The 25430-nt window shown below is 43.4% G+C and overlaps 1 protein-coding gene across 1 annotated transcript in view; it reads right to left on the bottom strand.

Annotated features, from left to right (window-relative positions):
* DOCK5 (dedicator of cytokinesis 5) overlaps positions 1-25430 on the bottom strand; it is a 215655-nt gene that overhangs the window by 7758 nt on the left and 182467 nt on the right. Inside the window, exons 40-48 of the mRNA XM_082624873.1 lie at positions 23667-23771; positions 18270-18411; positions 16252-16333; positions 15036-15120; positions 14288-14374; positions 11841-12017; positions 7678-7761; positions 6889-7026; positions 4024-4190 (exon numbers count right to left, since the gene is read on the bottom strand). Of these exons, the coding sequence (XP_082480999.1) occupies positions 4024-4190; positions 6889-7026; positions 7678-7761; positions 11841-12017; positions 14288-14374; positions 15036-15120; positions 16252-16333; positions 18270-18411; positions 23667-23771 (1067 nt within the window). The remainder of the gene's footprint in view (positions 1-4023; positions 4191-6888; positions 7027-7677; positions 7762-11840; positions 12018-14287; positions 14375-15035; positions 15121-16251; positions 16334-18269; positions 18412-23666; positions 23772-25430) is intronic.

The raw sequence follows: 25430 nt of genomic DNA, 5'->3' as shown, positions 1-25430 counted from the left end.
CCCAGCCAAGAAAGAAGTGAGCCTCTGCAGACTGCACACCCAATAATTACCATGAAAGTTCTAATGAATACGGTGACATAACACTGCTAATAGGAGAACTGAGGTCATTGGGTGTGAATCAGTTTGAGATGCTTTAAAGAAACATCCTGAATAAATGTTAGAAAATAGTATCAATGATGTCATCTTACTGGGCAAACATGGGCAAGAGCAATAACCCACTTTGCCCGGGGTCCTGATATAAAGAGGACCCCAGTCACCTGCTCTCTGTTTACTGACCTAATGGATCAGCAATTACGGTGTCTCTGATTTTCAACAGCTGCCTGAAAACTTTTTTTTTTTGAAAGAGACAGAGTTTAAGAAAAGAGAACAGAACAGAACTTCTGTGCTTGCCACAAAGTAGGTAGTATCTCTTTACGGCATGCAAAAAACATAAATGGGGAAAAATAAACAAATGAATCAGGTATTATTTAATATTTTGAAATTCAAAAGATTAGAAATAGTCCAAATACCTAATATGGGTGACTATATTATGAAAAATTATATAGTCACTCATACATTGTATATGGCATTGCATATTGGCATTTGTGATATCAAGAATTGTAAAAAAATATTACTCCCTGAATAAGTAATATATGCTTTGGGGAAGTAAAGCCTACACTCCATCTTAACCTAAAGGCTGAAAAGTGATCTGAGACTATATCCTAAATAATCGTAAAGCTATATGGACACATGTTTGTTACAATTCTTAATAGTATAAATGCATTTTATATTGATACAACCTAATTTTCTTTCCTTTTTCTTTTTTTTTTTTAAATTTTGGCCATACTGAGGGGCTTGCAAGATCTCAGTTCCTCGACCAGGGATTGAACCTGGGCCACAGCAGTGAAAGCGCTGAATCCTAACCACTAGGCCACCAGGGTACTCCCTAAATGTCTTTATATTAAATTTATAATGAACTTTTATGATTATCTGTTTAGAAACAGTGACAAAGCTTAAACATTCTATAGTAGGGAGAAGAATTACTTATGGCACATTCATATGATGTAATGGTAGAGAGCCATCAAAAGTGATAATTAAAAACTAATAATAAAATTATATAGCAATATGGAAAATGCTTATAACAAAAAGACAAAGAGGAAAAGCAAATTACCAAACTAAATCTGTGCTATAATTGCAGCTGTGTAAAGATATCTATGTGAATGGTAAAGGGTAGATAAATAATTTAGAAAATAAAAAATATTTGAGGGCTTCCCTGGTGGCGCAGTGGTTAAGAATCTGCCTGCCAATGCACGGGACATGGGTTCAAGCTCTGGTCTGGGAAGATCCACATGCCACAGAGCAGCTAAGCCCATGCACCGCAACTGCTGAGCCTGTGCTCTAGAGCCCATGAGCCACAACTACTAAGCCCACGTGCCACAACTACCAAAGCTCACGTGCCTAGAGCCCATGCTCCGTAACAAAAGAAGCCACCGCAATGAGAAGCCCTCACATCTCAACAAAGAGTAGCCCCCGCTCGCTGCAACTAGAGAAAGCCTGCATGCAGCAGTGAAGACCCAATGCAGCCAATAAATAAATAAATAAATAAATAAATAAAATATTTGATTTCCAGGTAGAAGGCCATTTGGACAGGTTACTTTTGTGATTTGATTATTATAATATGGAATTACAAAATTATAAATAAGTGTTAAGTCAACTGACTTAACTTATATTCAACATTAAAACACACAGTGATGCTAAATACTCATCATGCATATAAAATTAAGCAATAGGTCACAAAATGGTACATGCCATGCTTTTCCACTTGAACACAATTATGAATTCACTCCTTTAAAATATTTTAAATTGTTCGGAAAGGCACTCTGTTTCTGGCAAGAAGGCTCAACATCAAAAAGCCCTAAATTCAATCCATAAATTTAACATATCCCAATAAAAATAACAGGATTCCAGACAAGATAATATGAAAATGAGCTACGTAAAACTAGCCAGGCAAATTCTGAAAAAAAAATTACTAGAACTTTTAAAACCTTTAAAATCTATAGTAATTAAAACTGCATTAGAACAAGTGCATGAACCACACAGGTAGATCTAAGAAATGGGGAAAAAGTCTACAAACAGACTAAAGAACATATTGGAATTTGATTTTTTTATAAGGCTGACATTTCAAATCAGTAGAGAAAAGATGATTTGCTCACTAAATGTTATAGGGAGAACTGGGTAGCCAAGTAGGGAAAAAAAATTGGCTCTATACCTTACACTTTATACTAAAATAAGTGCAAAGAATCACAGATTTTATTATAAATAGTGAAAACCTAAAATTAGGCTTTTTGTAGTCTTAAAGTGAGGAAGGCCTTTATGATACAAAATCCAGAAGCCATAAAATCAAATATTAACTTATTTGACTGCATAAAAAAATCAGCATAACTAAATAAAAAATTAGAAGCAAAGTCAGAAGACAAAGGAAAAATTGGAAATATGTCAACTCATATCACAAAGGGTCAATATCCAACAGAAAAATGTACACAAAATATCTGACCACAGTTCACAGAAAATAAAATACATACAAGCTAGTAAACAAATGAAAAGATGCTCACCCTCACACAAAACAAGAGGGATGAAAGAGAACCAATATGCAACCAAACAAAAGCCCTAGGCCAAGAAAATATTTTCCACCTATCAGACTGTTAAAAATTAAAAGGCCTGATACTACACAATTTGGTGGCAAGATGTGGGTGAACAGGCACCCTTGTGTGTTGCTGATGGGACTGTAAATGGGTATAATCTCTATGAAAGTCAGTTTAGGAATAATTTTGAAAACTGCAGCTATATATGTTTGACAGAGCAATTTCACATCTGGACTTTTTCTCATATTGATATACTTGAATATTAACAAAATAATATATTTTTAAGGTTACTCATTGCTATCACTACTGTGATAGTAAAAGGCTGAAATCAACCAAATCTCCATCAATAGACAATGATGGAGTGTATCACAGGTAGGGAAATCATGAGCTGTTTGCAACTCAAAGCAAAGAGGAGGCTCTCGCAGTTCTGAAATGGAATGATTTTCAAGATCTAGTCAGTGAAAATAGCAAGGCAGGACTTCCCTGGTGGCACAGTGGTTAAAAATCCACCCCCAAAGCAGGGGACACGGGTTCGAGCCCTGGTCAGGGAAGATCCCACATGCCGTGGAGCAACTAAGCCTGTGCGTCACAACTACTGAGCCTGTGCTCTACAGCCCGCGAGCCACAACTACTGAGCCCACGTGCCACAACTACTGAAGCCCACACGCCTAGAGCCTGTGCTCCGCAACAAGAGAAGCCACCGCAATGAGAAGCCCGCGCACTGCAACGAAGAGTAGCCCCCGCTCGCCAATGCAGCCAAAAATAAATAAATAAACTAATTAATTTTTTAAAAAGCAAGGCAAAGAGTATTATATGCTGTCATTTATAAATAAAAAACGTGTGACGAAGGATATATATTTAGGAACTGCTTCTGTACAGATAAAGAGCTGCTGGAAAGGCACCACGGACATGAACCTGAACGCTGACATCACTGGCCTCTGGAGAGTGGTACTCATGAGCTGCAAGTCGGGGACTGACAGGAGGCCTCTCATGATATGTCCTTTTGTACCTTTGAAATTTCATATGTGATTACATTGCCTACTCATAAAATAAACTTAAAAATTATTTTAAAAAATTAAAACAAAAAATATCAAGCAATAACTACAAATTATTCTGAAACAAACAAAATAGGATATGATTGGCTGGGTCATAGGGTGTGACAGCATTATGGGTGATTTTTTTTTCCATTTTTCATAACTGTTGCTACTATCAGATAAATAATGATATTCCTCATGATGAAGATGATGAGAAAGACCCAAAAACTAATAACCCAGGTACTGTGAATTATTTCCTTTACAAAGATGATGCATCCACACTGACCAAGTCTCACTTTGGGGACCAAAGGCAAACATTAGGAAGGAGCTAGCTCACCCCTCCTGGCAATTAAAGATCGAAGCCTTACCCATCAGATCCTGGTCTGGAAGGAGCATTATCAGATGAGTTAGAAGAGCTGGAGATCACAGAGGAAGTCACTGAGGTGATGGACAATCTCCGCAGTGTGGACGACATGATGTAGGGGAGCACCATAGACCCTGTGCGGTTCTGCTTCCTCTCTGTCAAGTTGGGCGGCTAAAGGAGACATGACCCCTCATGGTTAGCTGGCCTGGAATTCAGCCCTTAGGAACTGGCGCAGCCCCTGGTGGTTTGTGGTGAGTGCCCACCTGTATTGGGGTTGGCACCCCATTCTGACGGGTTGGTGCCTGTATTGCGTCAGTTGTTAAATATTGCAAATACTTGTAGTCTTTTTTTGTAGTTTGAAAGATTTTATTGACATATTATTTTGTTTATTATAATATGACATACGAGATATTTTGTAACTGCATATCACAACATCCTGACATTTAAGCATCTAGGTTGTGAGTTCATTTTCTGTATATTAAGCAACTCTCCATTTTGTAAAAATTTGTTTTATTGAAGTATAGTTGATTTACAATGCTGTTTTAGTTTCTGCTGTACAGCACAGTGATTCAGTTAAATATATATATATATTTTTCCTTTTCATATTCTTTTCCATAATGGTTTATCACAGGATTTGAATATAGTTCCCTGTGCTGTACAGTAGGACCTAGCTGTTTATCCATCCTACATATAATAGTTTACATCTGCTAATCCCAAACTCCCACTCCATCTGTGTCCCCCAATCCATCCCTTCTCCACCCTCCCTGTCCATCCCTCCCCGACCCGTTATATTCTTAGTTATAAACACAACTTCGGTTAAGCCTACCTTGTTTCTATAACTAGAGAAAAATTCACCCTAACTTTCTGCCAGCCTCATGAGAAAGGGAAACCAAGATGTTCATTACTCATCCATAAAATAGCAAACCCCTGTCTGCTTCTCCAGCTTAGCTTCTACTGGCCATTTAAAAAAATGGAATTATGGCCTACTAGAAAAGTTTTAGATTGAAACTGGACACCTGATGCTTATCCTGGTGAATCTTAAGAAATAAAGGAATACGGATATACTCTCATAAGAAATGTCTCCAGTAGGTCAACATATCAAATTCAAATGTTAATATTGGCCTGGGTCTAATAAAAACTAAACTCATTGAGTGAAAGCCAAGTCTTTGCCAGCTAGGAACTTGTGTAAAAGACAAATGTTCCTAAAAGAAAATTCTTCACTGGCAACAGGTTAGGAGGTAAATTCGTAGGAAGGCATGACTGAACACTTGGGTGACTAGGAGAGATGATCAGAAAGTTACTAGGGAGAAAAATGTAGCAGAGATGGAGGTATGGGAATAGGGCACAGGAATACATGAAAAGAAATGCAGAGCTTTGATTCGGAGGAAAGAGGATTTTTGAAAATCTGGGGTTCAAGAATACAACATTTGGGGCTTCCCTGGTGGCACAGTGGTTGAGAATCTGCCTGCTAATGCTAGGGGACACGGGTTCGAGCCCCGGTCTGGGAAGATCCCACATGCCGTGGAGCAACTAGGCCCAATGAGCCACAACTACTGAGCCTGCGCGTCTGGAGCCTGTGCTCCGCAACAAAGAGAGGCCGCGATAGTGAGAGGCCCGCGCACCGCGATGAAGAGTGGCCCCCACTTGCCACAACTAGAGAAAGCCCTCGCACAGAAACGAAGACCCAATACAGCCCTAAATAAATAAATTTAAAAAAAAGAATACAACATTTGGGCTTCCCTGGTGGCGCAGTGGTTGAGAGTCCGCCTGCCAATGCAGGGGACACGGGCTCATGCCCCAGTCCGGGAGGATCCCACATGCCGCGGAGCGGCTGGGCCCGTGAGCCGTGGCCGCTGAGCCTGCGCGTCCGGAGCCTGTGCTCCGCAACGGGAGAGGCCACAACAGTGAGAGGCCCGCGTACCTCAAAAAAAAAAAAAAAAAAAAAAAAAAGAATACAACATTTGGGCTTCCCTGGTGGCGCAGTGGTTGAGAGTCCGCCTGCCAATGCAGGGGACACGGGCTCATGCCCCGGTCCGGGAGGATCCCACATGCTGCGGAGCGGCTAGGCCCGTGAGCCGTGGCCGCTGAGCCTGCACGTCCGGAGCCTGTGCTCCGCAACGGGAGAGGCCACAACAGTGAGAGGCCCGTGTACCGCAAAAAAAAAAAAAAAAAAAAAAAAAAATAAGAGCAGCTAAATGAAGCTGGAACCAAGCATACCATCAACTGTGGGAGAGAAAAGGCTGACCCATGTATCACTCCACCCAACTTCTTGGGAGGAAAAAAAGAAAACGGTAGCTATGAGAAATGTTACAACTGTCCAAAAAAATCATGACATCAGCTACATGCATTGTCAAATGTAATTCATAATTCTCTGTCCCCTTCGAAGGTGTGATGACTAGGAACATTTCACCAAAATAAAAAATAAAGCTTAGGAAAAACTGTAGTAGTTGGGCTAGACAGGACAGGAATAACCAGTGCCTGGGATTAGGAAACCCCAATTTCTAGTAGTGTGGTTTTCACAGTGTGGTTCCTAGCCCCGCAGCACTACCTGGCAGCATGTTAGAAATGCAAATTCTTAGGCCCCACCACAGACCAAGTGAATCAGAAACCCTAAGGACGTTGTGGCCCAGCAATCTGTTTTCACAAGCCTTCCAGGTGGTTCTGGTGGACATTTAAGTTTAAGAGCCGCTGTCCAGCACAACAACAGTTGAAGGTTATCAAGAGTGGACCATGCCTTCTCCGAACGGCCCCAGAATTTGCATGCCATTCCTAGGCTACTTTGACTCATCTGGCATCTGAAAAATGGATCAATATCATAAACGGTAGAAGAGACTAGAAAAAGCTCATAGGCTGTTGAGACAAAGCCTACCAGTGTTATAACCCCATAGAGCTTTTCCACTTTCTCCTTGAGTTCCCGGAAGCAAGAAGACAACCGGTCGTGCAGTGGCTTCAGCTGCTCCGTCAGCTTCTCCCCATGAATGCGGATCCCCTCTGTCAGCAGAGGCATCTGGGAAGGAGGGCATGAAAGGAATAGGATATTGTTTAGGAAGAGGGATAGTTCAGATTTGGATGCTGGGGAAAGATGGAAGGTGGGGATGGACAGGTAAACCGGTAGACACAGCACGTTTCAAACGAACATACTGCTTCTCAGTGTAAAGCTTGGGAACTGGATGCTCTTGGGTCAAAGATGCAGAGGAATCTGCACACTGGGGATACAAGTAACCAGGGGAAGGGCTGACAGGCAAGGCAAATCCACGTGAGCCTGGGGGCCTTTCTATGCAGGAATAACTGATACGTTTCACCTTGGACTGAACTGTATGGCTGCGTTTCCTCCCACTGTTCACAGAAGTAGGGAGAGAGAGAGAAACTGAGGCCAACATCTCTCATCTGGAAACACAAGCCAGCAAACCAATTTGGGGACTTTAATCTCCCCTCTAAGAAGACCCCTCTCAACACTGTGCAGTCTAATGGAATGTTCTTCCTATGTTTCTTCGCCAAATGAATAGATAGGTTGTGATTCCAAGGGTTAAAAAAAAAAAAAAAAGTAACCCTAAACGTGCGCTTGGAGATGGATGCCCTAGAGAATATCTTGGTGGTGTGGGTGGTGGCCGCCCACAGAGCATGGAGAGCTGTCCAGCCACACCTCCCCTGGACATACCTGCAACGCTATTAGTCGCTTTAGCAGCTCGATCTTCTCCTGGTCTTCAGGATGCTCCTGCAAATACTTTTCTGTAAAAAAAGCCTGAAAGCAAAGCATCGGCAAGTATTGATTAGAACACATTCCTGTCTGTGTATCTGACCCTAAGAGGACGGGGAGGGAAGCCTAGGAGGGTGGAACACGTCTTCTGTTCTGTCTGATGAACCAGGAATGATTAAGTAAACGTTCGTTCCTTTCCTGGGAAGCTCTTAAACCACCGGAGTGGACAATTCAAAAAGGAAAGTTATTCTGTAGTCTTCCTGGAATCATGCAGTTCCTAGCAAGAGTACATTCTCAACTGCCACACACACACACACAAATCAAATCAGCAGCAGCAGAGCAGAATGTCATTCATTAAAAAGCTTCCCCAGAGAGCGAAGAAAAGGCCAAATGGCAATATCAAAAGGTTACTCATTAGAGTAAGTGCCTAGATCTTATCAAGGATAGAGCTAAAAATTAATAGGCTGAAGATGTGGCTGAGAGTTTTCCTGCCCAGCATTTTATAGGCTGTATCACAATTCCTGAAGATTCATATTGGCACCTTCTTACCAATCACCTATCCAAAAGGCTATTTTGAGGACAACAAGAGAAATGCTATAGATGCGAAAGTATTTTTTTTTTTTTTGCGGTACGCGGGCCTCTCACTGTTGTGGCCTCTCCCGTTGCGGAGCACAGGCTCCGGACGCGCAGGCTCATCAGCCATGGCTCACGGGCCCAGCCGCTCTGCGGCACGTGGCATGAACCCGCGTCCCCTGCATCGGCAGGTGGACTCTCAACCACTGCGCCACCAGGGAAGCCCTGTGAAAATCTTTTGAAAATATTAAATGCAGGTTGCATTTATTATGCTATGTCAAGACCATGTCACCCATAACATCAATAAACATTCGTGGAAAGGTCCTATAATAGGGACATAAAACTCAAACTATAAATACAGGTGTTCTATAGGAGACCAATTTAAAGACAGAATTCATTAGGATAGAAAAAGTAAACTCTGCAGTGAACATGTGAGCTCCAACAGAGTTCAAAATGGGAGTTATCTATTTTCTCCCTGTACCATAACCGTCATTTCTGAGAGTGCTTTTGAAGACCAGCCTTCAAAGTTCCCCTTCACTCTTTTGCTTCACTAGTAGGAAAACCACCCCATTACACGAAACCCAAGAGTTCCTGAAACTACAGGATACAGTTATAAAAGGGATCAGCCCATTTTGTGTGGAAAACAGAACATGTGCAAACTCTTTACTTTGTGGGAAGATGTTATGGGTTAAACTGTGTCCCCCCACCCCGAATTCCTAGGTTGAAGTCCTAAGCCCTGGGACCTCAGAATGTGACCCCAGATGGACACAGACTTATTGCAGAGGTAATTAGTTAAGATGAGGTCACATGAGAGTAGGACAGACCCCTAATCCAATCTGACCGGTGTCCTTGCAAAAAGGGGATATGAGGAGACAGACACATGTACACAGAGAGAACACCATGTGAAGAGCCAAGGAGATGACAGTCATCTACAAGGCAAGGGATACCAAAGGTTGCCAGCAACCCACAGAAGCCAGGAGAGAGGCAGGGAGCAGACTCTTCCTCAGAGGCCTCAGAGGGAATCAACACTGCTGACACCTTGATTTCAGACTACTGGACCCCAGAACTGTGAGACAACCAATTCCTATTGTTTTAAGTCACGCTGTTTGTGGTACTTTGTTATGGCAGCCCTAGAAAACGAGTACAACCGAGAATATAAATATATGGAATCCATGCATCACACAAAGGAAACAGGACAGCACATTTACAGAGCAGCTCATTCTGGCAGATTCATATTTATAGGGACTGTCAATATAAATGAAAACACAGGATTTGCTTAAATCTTCAGCCACCTTTACCTTTCAAAATACACGCAGTTTAAATTTGAAAGTTAAAAAAATTTTTTGACCTCTGATAAAACGCACTGAAATTCCCAAAGCATCAGATGAGTCAGGGAACATCAGAGCAGAGTCCCCTGAAATTAGTTTTTCTAGCAGAGTCCTGCCTCACAACAGAAAGGGCTGATGAATTACGGCACACACCTCCTGTGTTCCGATCACTCAGGCACTGATTAAAGAGCTGCCTTAAAATAGGTCGCCTGTATCAAGTAGGTAACGATGGATTCCCCACCTGATTGCAACAGTTCAAGGTGATCAACGAGTTTACCTTTTTCTTATGTTTAGAAATGTACAAAGTCATACATATTAATTAAAAGTAAAAACTAACAGTTTTTAAAAGTTGCTGAAATAAATTTGTTTATATATCCTTCTTTTCCTTCCCTTTTTCTTTTTCATTTTAATTAGAAGATGGTCACACTGGAAAAAACTTCATATAAAATTATATAATAGGGGCTTCCCTGGTGGTGCAGTGGTTGAGAGTCCGCCTGCCGATGCAGGGGACACGGGTTCGTGCCTCGGTCCGGGAAGATCCCACATGCTGCGGAGCGGCTGGGCCCGTGAGCCATGGCTGCTGAGCCTGCGCGTCCAGAGCCTGTGCTCCACAACGGGAGGGGCCGCAACAGTGAGAGGCCCGCGTACCGCAAAAAAAAAAAAAAAAAAAGTATATAATAGTCACAAATATTGGCATATATAAATCAGAGTTTTAGGAGCATTCTGAAAAAAAAAAAAGAATACTTGGAAAGACACATCAAAATTAGTACCAGATAGCTTATAGGAAAAAGCACACACTGAAATCATTATAGCATTAAAGAAGTACTGTATTCTGGGCCCTAGTATTGAATTCCATTATAACACTAGAAATTATTACTGAAACCTAACATGGGCAAACCAGAGTTCCTCTGGTGCTTTCCCAGCTGCTGAGACTAAGAAGACTAAAAAAGGTTGAAAGGTTGAAGAGACGACAGAAGAAAGAAGATCCCTGTAGCACTGGTAAGCCCCACGCATCAACAACACTCAAACTGGGACGTCCCTGGTGGTCCAGGGGTTGAGACTCCGTGCTTCCAAGGCAGGGGGCGCGGGTTCGATACCTGGTTGGGGAACTAAGATCCCTCATGCCAAAACAAATAAAAAAGAACACTCAAATCACACATTCTGTTCCAAGTAGACAGGAAGAAAACCGACCCTGATCAAGTCACCACTACATGGCAGGCGTCGTATGATGTTCCTCATATACAGGAGGTCTCCCTTAAGCCCCATGTCACTCCTGTCAGTTATGTATTTACCTTACTTTTTTCAAATATGAAAACTGGAGCTCAGAGAGATTAAGTATCTCCCCCAAAAGCACACAGTGGCCAATGGGAAGCCAGAACTGGGTCATACGAGTGACTGATTCTGAAGCCCCGGCTCTTCCCAGGACATTGTGTACAAATGGAAATAAGAGAATCAGCCCAGTCAACCTCCCTCATCTTTCCCATCCATCTCCTTTTCTTCCCACTCACTCTCCATGTTACTCACCAGGGGTGTAACTTGTTTATTTATACTCAAGAAGAGGACCCCCAAATTATTTAGCCACTGAAAGCATACCTAGCAATTAAAAATCCTGCTTCTATTGATTATATGTAACCAAATTCTACTGAATGCATTACCTCCACTTTAAGTGATGCTACATCCAAACCCTATGCAATGGAGTCCCATGTGATGAGCATTCCATTCATGTTTTTTCCAGAGTAACAGATACGACACTTAGCTGAATTAACTTAATTGTAGAGCCAGGGCCAGCGTTTGTCCATACAACCAATGGCACACCATGTCAGGGTTCCAAATAGAGCGTGGCTCTGTGTTTTCCACAGATGCTGTTTCCCTTCCAGGGCATCCTCGGATCTGGGGGTCCACTTGTATGCTTTCTACCTTCCAGGGGAGAGAGGGAATGGGAAGGGAATTCACAGCTGGTGAATCAACCAGAGGCCTATCAGATTGATCTTTCGGTGACTCTACCAGATAGTGGCCTAACCCTGGCTGGCTGGCTGATGGTGTCTAGCAGGTATGAGGTCAGGGAGAAGCCTGTCATTCATTTCATTTGCCCATTCACAAAGAGGGGAGAATGAAAATCTCTCAGAGAAGTTATAAGAAACGAATTCACCAGCTGCCACTGGAGAAGGCAGGAGAGACACGCCAGACCTGGTGGCCCCGCGGGGTTCTCGGGACGCAGCCCACCTTCTCATAGTTGGAGTAGCCCCCCATGACAGCCGGGTCCACGATGCCACTGAGCAGCATGGAGAGGGGATGCACGGAGAGGGACCGGTCCCAGGCGTGCTGCTGGACACAGTTGCTGATCTTCTCGTTGGTGAGCTCCATGGTTTCAATGGCATTCTCCAGAGGACTGATTTCCTCCTGTGACAGAGAGTATGGCAGAGGAGAGACGCTGAGCTCCACAGCCAAGACTGGAAAAAGCCTAGGTCTTCCCCTCCAAAGGCATACAATTCCCACCAAGCTACGGAGGAGTGATGTTTTGCTTGTCAAAGTCATGTTTCTTTTCTCTTTGGGGCCACACCAAGCGGCACATGGGATCTTAGTTCCCCGACCAGGGATAGAACCTGTGCCCCCTGCAGGGGAAGCGCGGAGTCCTAACCCCTGGACCGCCAGGCAAGTCCCGGGGTCATGTTTATTAATAAGGATAGCACACTTATTTGAAATGGTGTTGGTACGCTGCTAAATAAGCTATTTAAAATCTCAGAAAGTACAAGGATGATTTAAAAATTGGAGCTATGGTAATGATTATTTCTTGGAGCAAAGTGTCTATGGAAATTTGGAGAAGATAAAATTGGAGCTGTAATAATGATTGTTTCTTAGGCAAATCTTCCTTACGGATTTTTGAGAAGCTCAATAACAATAGAGAAGCAATATATCTGACCCAAGACATCTCTGCACACGAAAAACGTTCACTGCTAAGAGGTCTGATGCTCCTTCCATGAGAAAAGGTAAGTGATCTTGGAAGTCACACGTTCAAACCATCTATTAAGTCTGCTTAGTATGGGTTCTACGGTTTACGGAAGTCAGAAATAACAGGATGTATTAGAATATCCAAGCTGGATTCTGGATGTGAATGAAATAAGAAGCAATGCGGATTCAGAGAGAGCGTCTCCTGTGGAAAGGTCTTCCAAATCAGATTCGAGAAAAACTGTGTCCTTCCTCATCTAACTCTGATCAACCAGCATGATCCCCTACTCCAGACTTGATTCCAAAAGCCTCTGTCCAAAATCATATTCATACTTGAAGAAGAATAATTTATCACCAGTGGTATGGAACACATCAGACTTCAGAGTTGTTCAAGACATATCTCTCTTTTTTTTTTTTTTTTTTTCTTTTGCGGTACGCGGGCCTCTCACTGTTGTGGCCTCTCCTGTTGTGGAGCACAGGCTCCGGATGCACAGACTCAGCGGCCATGGCTCACAGGCCCAGCCGCTCCGCAGCATGTGGCATCTTCCTGGACCGGGGCACGAACCCGCGTCCCCTGCATCGGCAGGCGGACTCTCAACCACTGCGCCACCGGGGAGGCCCGAGACATATCTCTCGATTACTTACTTTAGGCAAGTACTGTGCTATGCACTATTGTTACAAAAGCGATTAAGATGTAATTCATGGCTGGAAGGAGCATACGGTTTTCACAGGGTCGGGGGGGGAGGTTTCAAGATATGTAAGCACGGTAGGTAACTCTTTAGAAATAAGCCAAGGTTGTGACGGGGCACAGAGAAAGGGCATCTAACCCAGCTTGGGAGTTTCAGAGATGGCTTCCTGGAGAAGCTGGTACCTAATCTAAATCTCAATGGGAGTTAGGTTGAGAAGTGGTCAGAGGGTATGCTGGGCAGAGAAAATGACCTAATGTCAGAGAGGGTTGACATAGCATGGAATAGAGCAATTTAGTTCCAGTAGATTCCACATTAGATGAAGTGGAAGAGCTTAGTCACACAGACCCTGTACGCATGTGCTAGGAGCATGGGCTTTCTAGTCTAGGCACTGGGGAGCCACAGCAAGGTTTTAAGTGTGAGAATGATACAGCCAGGTTTTCACTATGGAATTCACGGTCTGAGGCAGAGGAAAAGGGACCTAAGAAGCCAAGGCAGGGAGGCCAATCAGGAGGCTTTTTCAATGGCATCAACCAGAGATGAATGAGGGACTAGAAACAGGGTACCTCAGCAGGAGGGCTGGGGGAAAAAACACTAAAACAGATTTAATAAAGAAGTAAATTAAATTAATTAAAGAGGTAAAACAAACAGCTCTGGGGAGTGATGAAGATGGAAGAGTCTAGGATGAATGGTGATGTGACTAGCAGAAAATAAGAGGAAATGTTCTTGGAGAGAAGAATGTGATGGATAGGAAACTCAAAGGAGGAATTCCAAAAATGTTCTGGGGCACAGGCAGGATCCTTGAGGAGACAACACCCATTGGGACATAAAAGAGCCATTCACTGGGAGTAATCTTTAGGGTTGGTGTTGTAACATAAGTTTTACAAAGGAGTTCTATTCTACAAGCATGTCTTTTATTTCTCTTTTGGAAAATAATATGGGCCAGAGGAGCTAGTGCGAACTGGTGGGGGGATTTAACAAAGGCTCTCATTCTGTTTGGAGACAGAGTTTTCTGAGTTCCACGTTCAAATGACTTACTGTTGAAATCTGTTTGACTTCAAACCACTTGAGAATCCCAGGGAAGGTGTAGGCAGTCGTATACGTGGTCCTTTCAATCCACATGGTCTGGTGGAAGGAAGGAAAGTAGGAAATGTTGGTCAGTTCTCAGGCAAAACAAAAAAACTTCCAGGTTTATGAGATTCTCTTTTTTAAAATTTTTTTAAATAAATAAAAATTAAAATTATTTCATATCAGAGCATAGCTGATTGTTAGTTTCAGGTATACAGCAGAGTGATTCAGTTATACATATACATGTATCTATTCTTTGCCAAATTCTTTTCCCACTTAGGTTATTACAGAATATTGAGCAGAGTTCCCTGTGCTATACAGTAGGTCCTTGTTGGTTATCTAGAGATTTTATTTTCAATGCCTCCTTAGTGAATGGGCCATACTTTCTCCCAAACTTTAAGGATTCTAAGTGTTTAAAGCAGAAAGGAATTATCTATTGGGGCTCCCTCGCCCTTTTTGATGGGAAATTTGAGGTCCAGAGAGGTGTGACATGCTCAAATCAAGGTCATGGTGGTGGCAGACCCAGGAGTGGAGCCCAGTTCCTGGATCACTAGTCTAGAATATTCCACTGAAACAAGTCTGCTGACTAGGTAATAAGCACACGGAAACTCTATCTCAGGGCTGCCATCATTTCTGCTGTAGATGCTGGTTGAATGGAAGGCCTCCATTTTGGATGTCCATTACATCTTGTTTTAGAGGATCAACGTGGTGGACTCACAGCAAACTCATTGTCGGGATCCTTTTCTCCTTTCCGGAACGGCCGAGAATATCTGAACTGCTGTACTTCATTGGCTCTGTAGTAGCTGGGAAAGACACAGCCATATGCTTTCATTTCTTTCTTACAACAAGCACTGCTCCAACAAAACCTGAGACACATCTTACATGGACTGAGTCTTATCCACTAAACTACCTCAAAACTGACATAGTCTCCACAATGAAGGCTGGAGATGATGCAGAATTTAATTTTTTTTAACTTCTTTGGCTATGCCACATGGCATGGAGGATCTTAGTTCCCCAACCAGGGATTGAACCCGTGCCCCTCTGCAGTGGGAACATGAAGTCTTAACCACTGGACTGGCAGGGAAGTCCCCAGAATTTGATTTTATTGCACATCTTAGTTTTATTACTGATGAATCTATCTCATAGCTCACAATTTTGAAAGGCATATGGATTTATGTCCATGTTTGTGATCTCATTTGTATAGTTTTCTAACAGTTCTATCCATCCTACTAGCATTTTAGCTTCTCAGGAGAAGGAATTCAATCAAAGGGGAACTCACTAATTGAAGGCAAGGTGAGGTCAGTCGCTACTGGCCAGTGAATCCTTCTGAGTGGAAAAAAGAACTAGGGGATCTGAAACCTAAGAGTGAAATTCTCAATTTCCTTCCCTCTGCTTAAAAAAAAAGAAATCTCCAAATCCCTTGAGTTACCAAGCTCTTACCTTATACTGGAAATGGAAGGGACAGTTGTTATGGTCTGAATATTTGTCCCCCCCCAAATTCATATACTGAAATCCTAATGCCCAATGTGATGGTGTTAGGAGGTGGGCTTTTTGGGTGGTGATTAGCTCATGATGGTGGAGCCCTCATGAACGTGGTTAGTGCCCTTATTAAAAAAGAGACCCCACAGAACTCCCTCACCCCTCCCACCATGTGAGGACACAGCGAGAAGATGACCACCTACGAACCAGGAAGAAGGCCCTCACCAGACACTGAATCTGCCAGTGCCTTGATCTTGGACTTCCCAGCCTCCAAAAATGTGAGAAATCAATTTCTGTTGTTTGTAAGCCACTCAGTCTATGATCTTCTGTTACAGCAGACCAAATGGACGAAGACAACAGGAGGTCTTCCAAACTGTAATGAATTTTGATAGACTTCTATATAAAGAAGTGTGTGAGACACATGGTTTAAAAAACAAACAAAAAAACCCACTTACTTTAAGATCTGCTCTGGAACTGGTTTATCTTTGTAGCCGGGCGGCAGGCTCATCACTGGCTTTACAGTGAAACACTGCATGTCTGAGGAGCTCGTTAAGGAAGGAAACAGGCTGGGCCACTAAGCTGTCACAGCAAAAAAGGACCACCTGTTCCTCCTGCTTTACCGATGGAAATGGTACCAACACCGATCATTCCTTTGAACCAAATGCCAGGACTGCATTGAAAATGGGGTTCCCTCAGATATTGCCAAAATGCCTTATTAAGTCATAATCTTGGGACATTTTTTGGTCAGACACGTGGCAGGCAACCTTGTCTTAGGGAAACAAACATTAATGAAATTTCAGGAAAACAGGTGACTAGAAATTGTCTTAAATCATTTCTTTTGGACGAGCATCCCTCTGAATTAGCCAGATTCCAGAGCCCGAGCAATAGGAATTTCTTGTTATCTTTGGATACCATTTGTTTACCAAGTACCAGACCCAGGCACTGTAATAGGTGCTTTGAATATGTTATCTCCAATAAACACAACAATTTCCAGGTGGATGTTATTAATCCACTTTACAGATGAAGAATCTGAGGGTCTGAGAAAGCCCAGATCACACAACTGATAAATGAAGTCAGATGTCAAACCCAGCTCAGGGGTAAGGTCTCCCTCTCTCACTTAATGATCTGATCTTAGGCATGACTTTTTTTTGCCTTTACCAACAATGCTTCCAAATCTATAGCATTGAAACTAGAATTTAAGGCACTGGGTCTAGACCTAACATTCACTCCCAGTATTTCTCAACGTGAAGAGTGCCATCCACTGGCACCAGAATCACCTGGAGATTTACTCAAAATGCAGAATTAGAATTCACAGCTGCTGAAATAGAATCTCTCCATGGTGATTCTTAAGTATAATAAAATCTGAGAACCACTGGGCTATGCCTTAAGCTATTATAGCTTACAAAACGCTTTCACATAAATGATCTTTTAAATTTGATCTTTACAGAAATGCTATTAGATATTTGGGAGAAACAGAGCTCCCCTCACACTTTATAGATGAGAAAACCAAGGCCTGGAGAAACTAAGCAACTTGCCAAGGTAAGTTGGCTATGCAGACGTGACTCTGGGACTCCTATTTCTACATCCAATTCATGAAGACCTCTTCAGTCCCATCCCAAGGAGGCCCCACAAGCATTTTCTGAATCCCTACAACTGAAACAATTTTTCCCAGAAAACCTTTTTCCAAGCATCCACTGTGTTAAGAGGCCACTACACTCTCCTCTGAAAGGCAGGTCTGCCTACTGATCTATCATTGCTGTGTATCTTTCTATAGCTACTGACCATTCTATAATAATTAATACATACTGAACTTTTATTATGTATTTACCAGGCACCGTTCCTAGTATTTTACAGATACTCAATCTTTGCAAGAACTCCAAGGGGAAGAATGATCATCATCCCCACTTTACAGGTGAGAAAACTGAGGCACAGAGAAATTAAGTAAGTTGCCCAAAGTGACACAGTAAGTGACAGCACTGGGACTCAAACCCAGGCAATGTGCTCCAGAGCCCTTTTTCTTATTTATCTACCATGCCACACCAGCTCTGTCTTACCAACCTCTTAGAATACTGTTTACTTTTGTAACATCTTTATTTTTTAAAAAGCATGCGATTGGTTTTTCGATGACATTATATGTTACCAAAAAAGAGCTACACATCTTTATCCAGGATCCAGAATTCGGAACAGGAAGTCTATTCGCCTCAGGCTCCACTTGTGGCTATAACACACATCCCTTCCTATTCAACATTTGCTTCTCATCTCTCTCCTTTAGTTACGTCATAGCCCTGAGCTAAGGACATTAGGTTCCCAAAGCTTTTACACAGAATGGGACACTGAGTCAGGATGGTTAAATGAGTCTGAGGCCAGGACCTATCGGCACGCAGGGGTGGGATGGAACCCTCAGCTTCTCTGGCTGGCCTGGGGCTGCTGCAGGTTCAAGAGCCCCTCAGCCATGACCCCAGGATGAGGATACGCTGCTTGGGGGAGGACTTGATGTCCTCTCCTGGGGGCGTGGTGCTGGTCATCTTCTCGGCGTTGGGAAACTGGGTCAGCAGCCGCAGGCTGAAGTCCTCTCGCCTCTCGTACTCCTTTCCCCGGTAGATGAAGATCTTGTTCTGCAGGCCAGGAGAGCAAGGGAAAGAATTAAATATGAAGAGTGAAGGGGCAACTGGGAAGCCTGGTCCCGAGGAAGCCACTGTCCTCCCCAGACCAAGTGCAATACCCCCACCATGCCCTCAATGAGCACCTGCTATGTGCCCCACAGTAACCATCACATCCGAAAGAGCTCACAGTTTATCTGGGGAGTTAAGTCACAGGCATGAAAATGCTTCAGGCAGTGTTTCTCAGAGTATGGCCCAAGGATGACAACTGGTGTGCAAACAGCCTACACTGATCCACAAGGAGATAAGGAATTTGCACCCTAGTGGAAATCCAGGATGTTATCGGGCATGCTGTCTAGTTTAGCTGATACTTTTCATGGCAAGAAATTCTCAATGAAGGAAGTACATTCATTTACTTTGAGGTACAAGCTCCTTTCTCATCATGATCCAGTAACAGTTAGGGAAACAGCGCTTTGAGCGGCACTGCCTAGAGAACTCTAAAGTACAAAGCGAATCAACACAACAGGTGAGACAGGAACAGAGAACAGGATTAACCTACAGCCGTCCCAAGCCAATCCTGGAGATCACCGTGGATGGCCACATTGAAGTCTCATAGAAAATAACTGCCCTCAATACTATTCTCTCCATTCCAAACTGCAGCTTCTTCTCTTTAATAAAACTGGATGTTTTGAAAAGAAATTTTCTAGGCCCCAGGCATGGAAGAAATTCACCTCACAGCTGTTGCGAGTTCAAATGTCACCATGTTTTGAAGGTTCCTGCTCCTCTAATGGTCACTCAGATGAGTACTTAGTATCTAAAGCCCACACATGATCCATTTTTAACTAAAACCTGGGCCCATATTGTCCTGTAACATGTTTTCAAAAATCACTTGTCCATTCACACAACCAATATGTATCGAGCAAATGAGATATGCCAGACGCTAGGGACAGAAGAGTAACTCTGCTCTGGTGAAGAGAAATAGAAAACAAGTAAACAAACAAGTAAGATAATTTAGATAATTTAAGTACCTTGAAGGCAATATACCTTCTATGCTCAACACGGAGGGCAGTGAACATTGCCAGATCTTTTGCAATTGATGATAAAATGTTTCCAAGCCAGGAAAGATTTATGTGCCTGACGCATGCATTATGCAATTTCATCATTCAGGCAAAACTGTGGTGGGTTAAGGGACCGGAGTATAAGAAAACACTAAGTGTATGATGTGGACCATAACTGTGGAAGGAACCAGACAAGCAGAAGGCCAGTACAAAGCAGCTCAACCTGAAGGAAAGGGTTTCCAGGAGGACACGAGACTTGATTGGATGTAGATGGATGGATAGGGTCGGGAGGGGGAGGGGGAGGAGGAGGAGGAGGGGGAGAGGAAGACAGCCAGGCACGGAAGTGAAAAGAAGGATAAGGCCCAAGGCAGAAAGTGAGGAGTGCAGGTAGAAGAAACCTGCTTGGACGAGCCGGAATCTGAAAGGCCTGGAAAGGCAGGTCAATGGTCCAAAGGCCTGGAAATTCACTGGAGGTTCTAGAAGGAGGGAGCAATGTGATGAAGGAGGAAGTGTAGTCAACCTAATCTATCCAACTGTAGGGATCCTTGGCAAAACCCTGTGGGGGAAGGAGGAGCTACAGGGACTGGTTGAGTCTTTGGTGTTTGGTAAGGAGCAAAGGGATGGGAGAGTCGGTGAGGATTCTGAGGCAACGGCCTTGGAGCAGGAAGAACAGTGATGCCGCTGACAAAAACAGAAGAGACGGAGGCCTGCTTGGGGTCAGGGGAGAGGATATAATTTTATACTTTCTGAGTTTGGGGAAATAGTCCGTAACATGCAAGGGCATTTAGGTTACATAATTCACGTGGATTCTCTACTTTTCAGTACACGCTGACAACACGTAACATCTACAAACGCCTGTACAGTTTATAAAGCACTCCCATCTGCTATTCATTTCATTCTCAAACCAGCCCTGCAGTGTGGGCCTTATTTCCCTAACTTCAAGGTGAGAAAACCAAGACTTGGTGGTCATGTGATTTGGCCCAAATCACAGTCACTCAGCAGATGATTTAGACCCCAATGTTTCAACTTGAAAGTCTAGACTTCTTGTTTTCACTGAACCACTGCTGTCTTCCAGTTCATAACCATGATTCCATGTGACACAATAATCATATGTAACAAGTGTGGTAGCTGTCAATATCTTATCATGAACGAGAGCAAATTTAAGACCAGAACCTACTGCAGACCCTCTACTTCTATTACTCCAGTCTCCCTTGGCCACCTTATCTACAACCATTGTTAACGACACGTAAATAACCCAACGTTTATCTCCAGCCTAGAACTTTCCTTTGCATTCCAGACCCATAGAGCAAATGGTTGACTCACATTTTTTGGATGTTCCAAATCTACCTCACATTGAGTATGTCTAAAACCAAACAACCTATAAAGATCCCAAAGGCCCTCTTCAATCTGGTACCCATAGCTCTCTGAGCCCATTCTCTACCTGCCCTTTTGTTCATGCATCTCCAGCCTCGTGGCTTTTGCACCTGCTGTTCTCACTGTCTGGCCCCCGCTTGAGAGCTGCCTGGCTTATTCCCTCACGTCTTTCAGGGTTTTGCTCAGGTGTCATTTTCTTACCGAAGTCTTTCCTATTCACTCTGTTTAAAGTTGCAACTCCATCCCCACCATCTGCCTCTCCATTCACCTCCCCTGACGCATTTTTCTCTACAATACTTGCTGAGTGTCCACCCTGTATGAGGCGCTGTTCTAGGCCATCTGACACACTCAATATTTTACTTATTTATCTTAGTATTTATTTATTTATTTGTCTCTCCAAGCCAGAAGAGAAGCTCTACAATTTCAGGGATTTGGGTTTGTTTTAGACTCTGCCCCCAGGCCTATATTACAGCAAGGTCCATAAATATGGGTCTGCAGTAGGTTCTGGTCTTAAATTTGCTATCATTCATGATAAGATATGGATAAGAGCTCAATAAATATTTATTCAGTGAGTGGATTCATCCTCTCCTCCATGATCCTGTCCTTTCCCAGTGTCGCCATCTTAGTGGATGGCTCCACTGCCCCACCAATTATGCAGACCAGAGAGCTAGGGATCATTCTCACCACCTCCCTCTTGCTCATTGCCACATCCCATCAATCATCAAATACTCTTACTTCGTCTCCATCACACTAATCTTTCCCTTCCTCTCTAAAGCCACCTCCCTAGGCCAGCCGGTCATCTGTTCCCTGAACACCTGCCATGGTCTCTAGGGGCTTATCTACACGCACGTCCCATCCATTCTCCACACCGAAGCCAGACCACCTTGCCAACACAGAAAAATCTACAATGGCTCCCACTGCTCTCTGGATGCCAACAAAACACGCTATGTGACCCCAAAGCCCCGCATGCTCCTCCCACTCTTCCGGCCTCATCTTCCCTGCTCACCCCAGCTCCCTCTCTTCCCACAGCACTCGTCTTCCACTCCCAGCCCCTGCCATGCCCTTGCCTGCTGTTTCCTCTGCCTGGAACGCCTTTTCCTATCCCCTTAACCTTCTTGACTCCCAGTTCACCTTTCAAATCCCAGCTGAAGCATAAGTTCCCTGGGAAGTCTTTCCCAATTTTTTTTTTTTCGGTACTCGGGCCTCTCACTGTTGTGGCCTCTCCCATTGCGGAGCACAGGCTCCGGACGCGCAGGCTCAGTGGCCATGGCTCACGGGCCCAGCCGCTCTGTGGCATGTGGGGCACGAACCGGACCGGGGCACGAACCCGTGTCCCCTGCATCGGCAGGCGGACTCTCAACCACTGTACCACCAGGGAAGCCCCTTTCCCGATTCTTAAAAAATTCACGTATAATTGACACATAGTAAAAGTCTACCCCTTTCAGTGTAAAATTCTGCAAGTTTTGACAAACATAACCATGACCACAATTAAGATATAGCACAGTTTCCTCACCACTTAAAATCTCCCCATGTCTCTTTGTAGCCCAGCCTTCACCCTACCGGCTCCAATGACCAGATCCAATAACCACTGACCTGCTCTCCATCCCTATGGTAAGTGTTGGCTTGGCCAGAATGTCATATCAATAAAATCACAGAGTATGTAGCCTTTAAGGTCTAACTGCTTTTACTCAGCACGATACATCTGAGATTCATCCCTGTGGTTACGTGTATCAGGAGTTTATTCCTTTTTTTCCTGAGTAGTTTTCCACTGCATGGCTGTCCCACACTCTGCTGATCCCTTCACCAGCTGAGGGAGATGTGAGCTGTATCCAATCTTTAGTGATTATAAGTAACAGTGCTATAAACAATCACGTACAATTTTTACGTGAACACAGGTTTTAATTTTACTTGGATAAATACTCCTTGCTTAACCAACTCATCTAGCACAGAATTCCTGTCTTGGTCAGTTTCGATTTCATACTTGTTTGTGTGATTATTTAATTAACATCTCACCCATTAGGTTGTAAAGTCCATGAGAGCAAGGACCACATCTGATTATGATCAGCACTGTATCTCTATTGCCTGGCACACAGTAGGCCCTAAGCAAACAGTTATTGAATGAATGAATAAACTACTTCCTTACTATGCGCTGTAAGAAATGTATTTTCCTTTCCACTTTTTTCTTTCTTTTTTAATTAGGGGAAGGAAGATGGATAATATATATTTAAACATAGCTCAGCACTAAAAGAGGCTTCTTTTCTGTGGGAGAAAATAAGAGGGCTTTTTTTTGGGGGGGGTTGCTTTTTCGATTGTATAATCAGTATTACATTCTAAAAATTTTTGAGAAAGAAGATAAACATGGTCCTTCTCATTATTCCAACAAAACTGTTTTTATTTTTGTGAACCTTTTGCAGTCTTGTCCTGGGGATATTTGTTTTCAAACTAGCTCTAGCTGGAAATAAAATAAACAATTAGATACATCAATCCACACTCCCCCCCACCCCACCCCGGCTGACCCTCAGCAGCAGACCAGTGGAGGGAATGGTTTTGTTTTTCCCTTTTTCATTCCACCTGGGAGAAGTCATTTTACAAAAGAGCTGCCAGAATACCAGAGGCAGCTGGGGGGGTGAAGAGACCAGCCGCTCAGGCGGGGGGGGGGGGGGGGGGGGGTGAAGAGACCAGCCGCTCAGGAAGTGGTTTCCCTCCCTAACCTCCCACCGTGAGAACAGGGGTCTCCAGCTGCTAACACGCTAGACCCATCTGGAAAAGAAATGAAGACCTTCCCTCCTGCAGACCGCAGGGCTTAATGGCTGGGGAGACCACCCTCAGGCTCCTTACCCGTAGGAAAGAAGGAAAGCCCTGTCCGTAGTAGCCAACAGCAAAGTATTCAGGCTGAGGCCTCATTGCCTTAATGATGTTCTCATAAAATGAGGCTCTTTTTTTCTGGAAAACAAAACAAGACATTCCACAGGGAGGTTACAAGGGCACTGCTGGGAAAAAAAAAAAAAAAAGCTCAGACTATTTGCTTTGTTGTTTCCCACGTAACAGAGAGAAATGAAAGGTCTTTGTAAAATATCTTTTGGGCCAAAGAATGATCCTTTCCCTGGATCGGCGGTTTTGGACCTGCATCTACGAAGGGGCCTGGGAGGGTCTGGGAATCCTTGCAGTTATGTGCAGAAGGACAGATGTGTGTGCATTCACCTGTGGAGGGAAGGAGACGGTTTAGCTTTCACCAGTTTCTTGAAGTACGTTCAGGACCCCTAAAAGCTTAAGAAGCACTTTCTGAGATTCAGGTGGGTGGCTGCACTGGAACAGAGACATATGAGGAAAGAAAGAGAGAACCTTCCAGTTCATGCAGGTGGTTTCGATTCAAGGCCTCGGTTCAGCTACAGGTGCCCAGAAGGTGGTGGTGGTGTTCTATTTTTCAAATCCGGTACCACCCCTATTTTTTTTTTTTTTTTGGTAATTGAATTTTTATTTTATTTATTTTTGTACAGCAGGTTCTTATTAGTCATCCATTTTATACATATTAGTGTATACATGTCAATCCCAATCTCCCAAGTCATCCCACCACCACCACCCCCTGCCACTTTTCCCCCTTCGTGTCCATATGTTTGTTCTCTACATCTGTGTCTCTATTTCTGCCTTGCAAACTGGTTCATCTGTACCATTTTTCTAGGTTCCACATATATGTGTTAATATACGATATTTGTTTTCCTCTTTCTGACTTACTTCACTCTGTATGACAGTCTCTAGATCCATCCACGTCTCTACAAATGACCCAATTTCATTCCTTTTTATGGCTAATATTCCACTGTATATATTGGTACCACCCCTATCTTTAATGCTTCCTGTGGGGAGAGGTTTCCCAACCAGGGCATAGAGCATCAGCCTTAAAGGAAGCAAAATAGGTAGCCAGACCTGGGGGGCTTTGACAGCTGTCCCTCCCACAATGGTTAGCGCCAAGGTGATTACTACCCTACCTCAGTGAAGGTTTCTATCACAATGTTTTCTTAGAGAGGTAACTTGTTACACTGCTCATGCCTCAGCTCAATTTAGTTTGTGAAATTCATCTGTGACTTTTTGCATGATGGCAGGAGCTGGTACCATACAGGGGCAAATTCTTTTCAAAGTGATCTTGTCAACTATCTCCTCCAATTATTACATGACAATGGGTGACCTGACCTTTTGTGACTCCTCCACTGAAAATGACCCAATGTAATATTGTGTTGGCCCCCCACTGGGCATGGAAAAGGTTATTTTTGTTTCGATTTACTGTTTTGAAATAGGTGACCTGTGCCAACAGCCAGGTGTAATACACAAGGGCAGGATGACTGTAAGAGCAGAGAAGTCCAGGGACATTTTGAGCAGGAGGAAGGCAAAACTGGAGAATCAAGATGAAAAACAATAAAAAACAAAACAAAACAAAAAGACAAAAACCAAAACAACAGAAAAAGTAGAGCAGTCCAGGGACATTTGGAGCAGGAGGAAGGCAAAATTGGATAATCAAGATAAAAAACAATAAACAATAGAAAACAAACAAAAAAACAAACTAAAAACAAATTTTTTTAAACAAAAAAAAGATTTAAAATTGGAAAATAA

This window comes from Mesoplodon mirus, assembly GCF_964341445.2.
Source record: "Mesoplodon mirus genome assembly, chromosome: 1".
Taxonomy (NCBI): domain Eukaryota; kingdom Metazoa; phylum Chordata; class Mammalia; order Artiodactyla; family Ziphiidae; genus Mesoplodon; species Mesoplodon mirus.
Note: the sequence above shows the minus strand (reverse complement) of the source record. Positions and strands in the feature narration are given on the sequence as shown.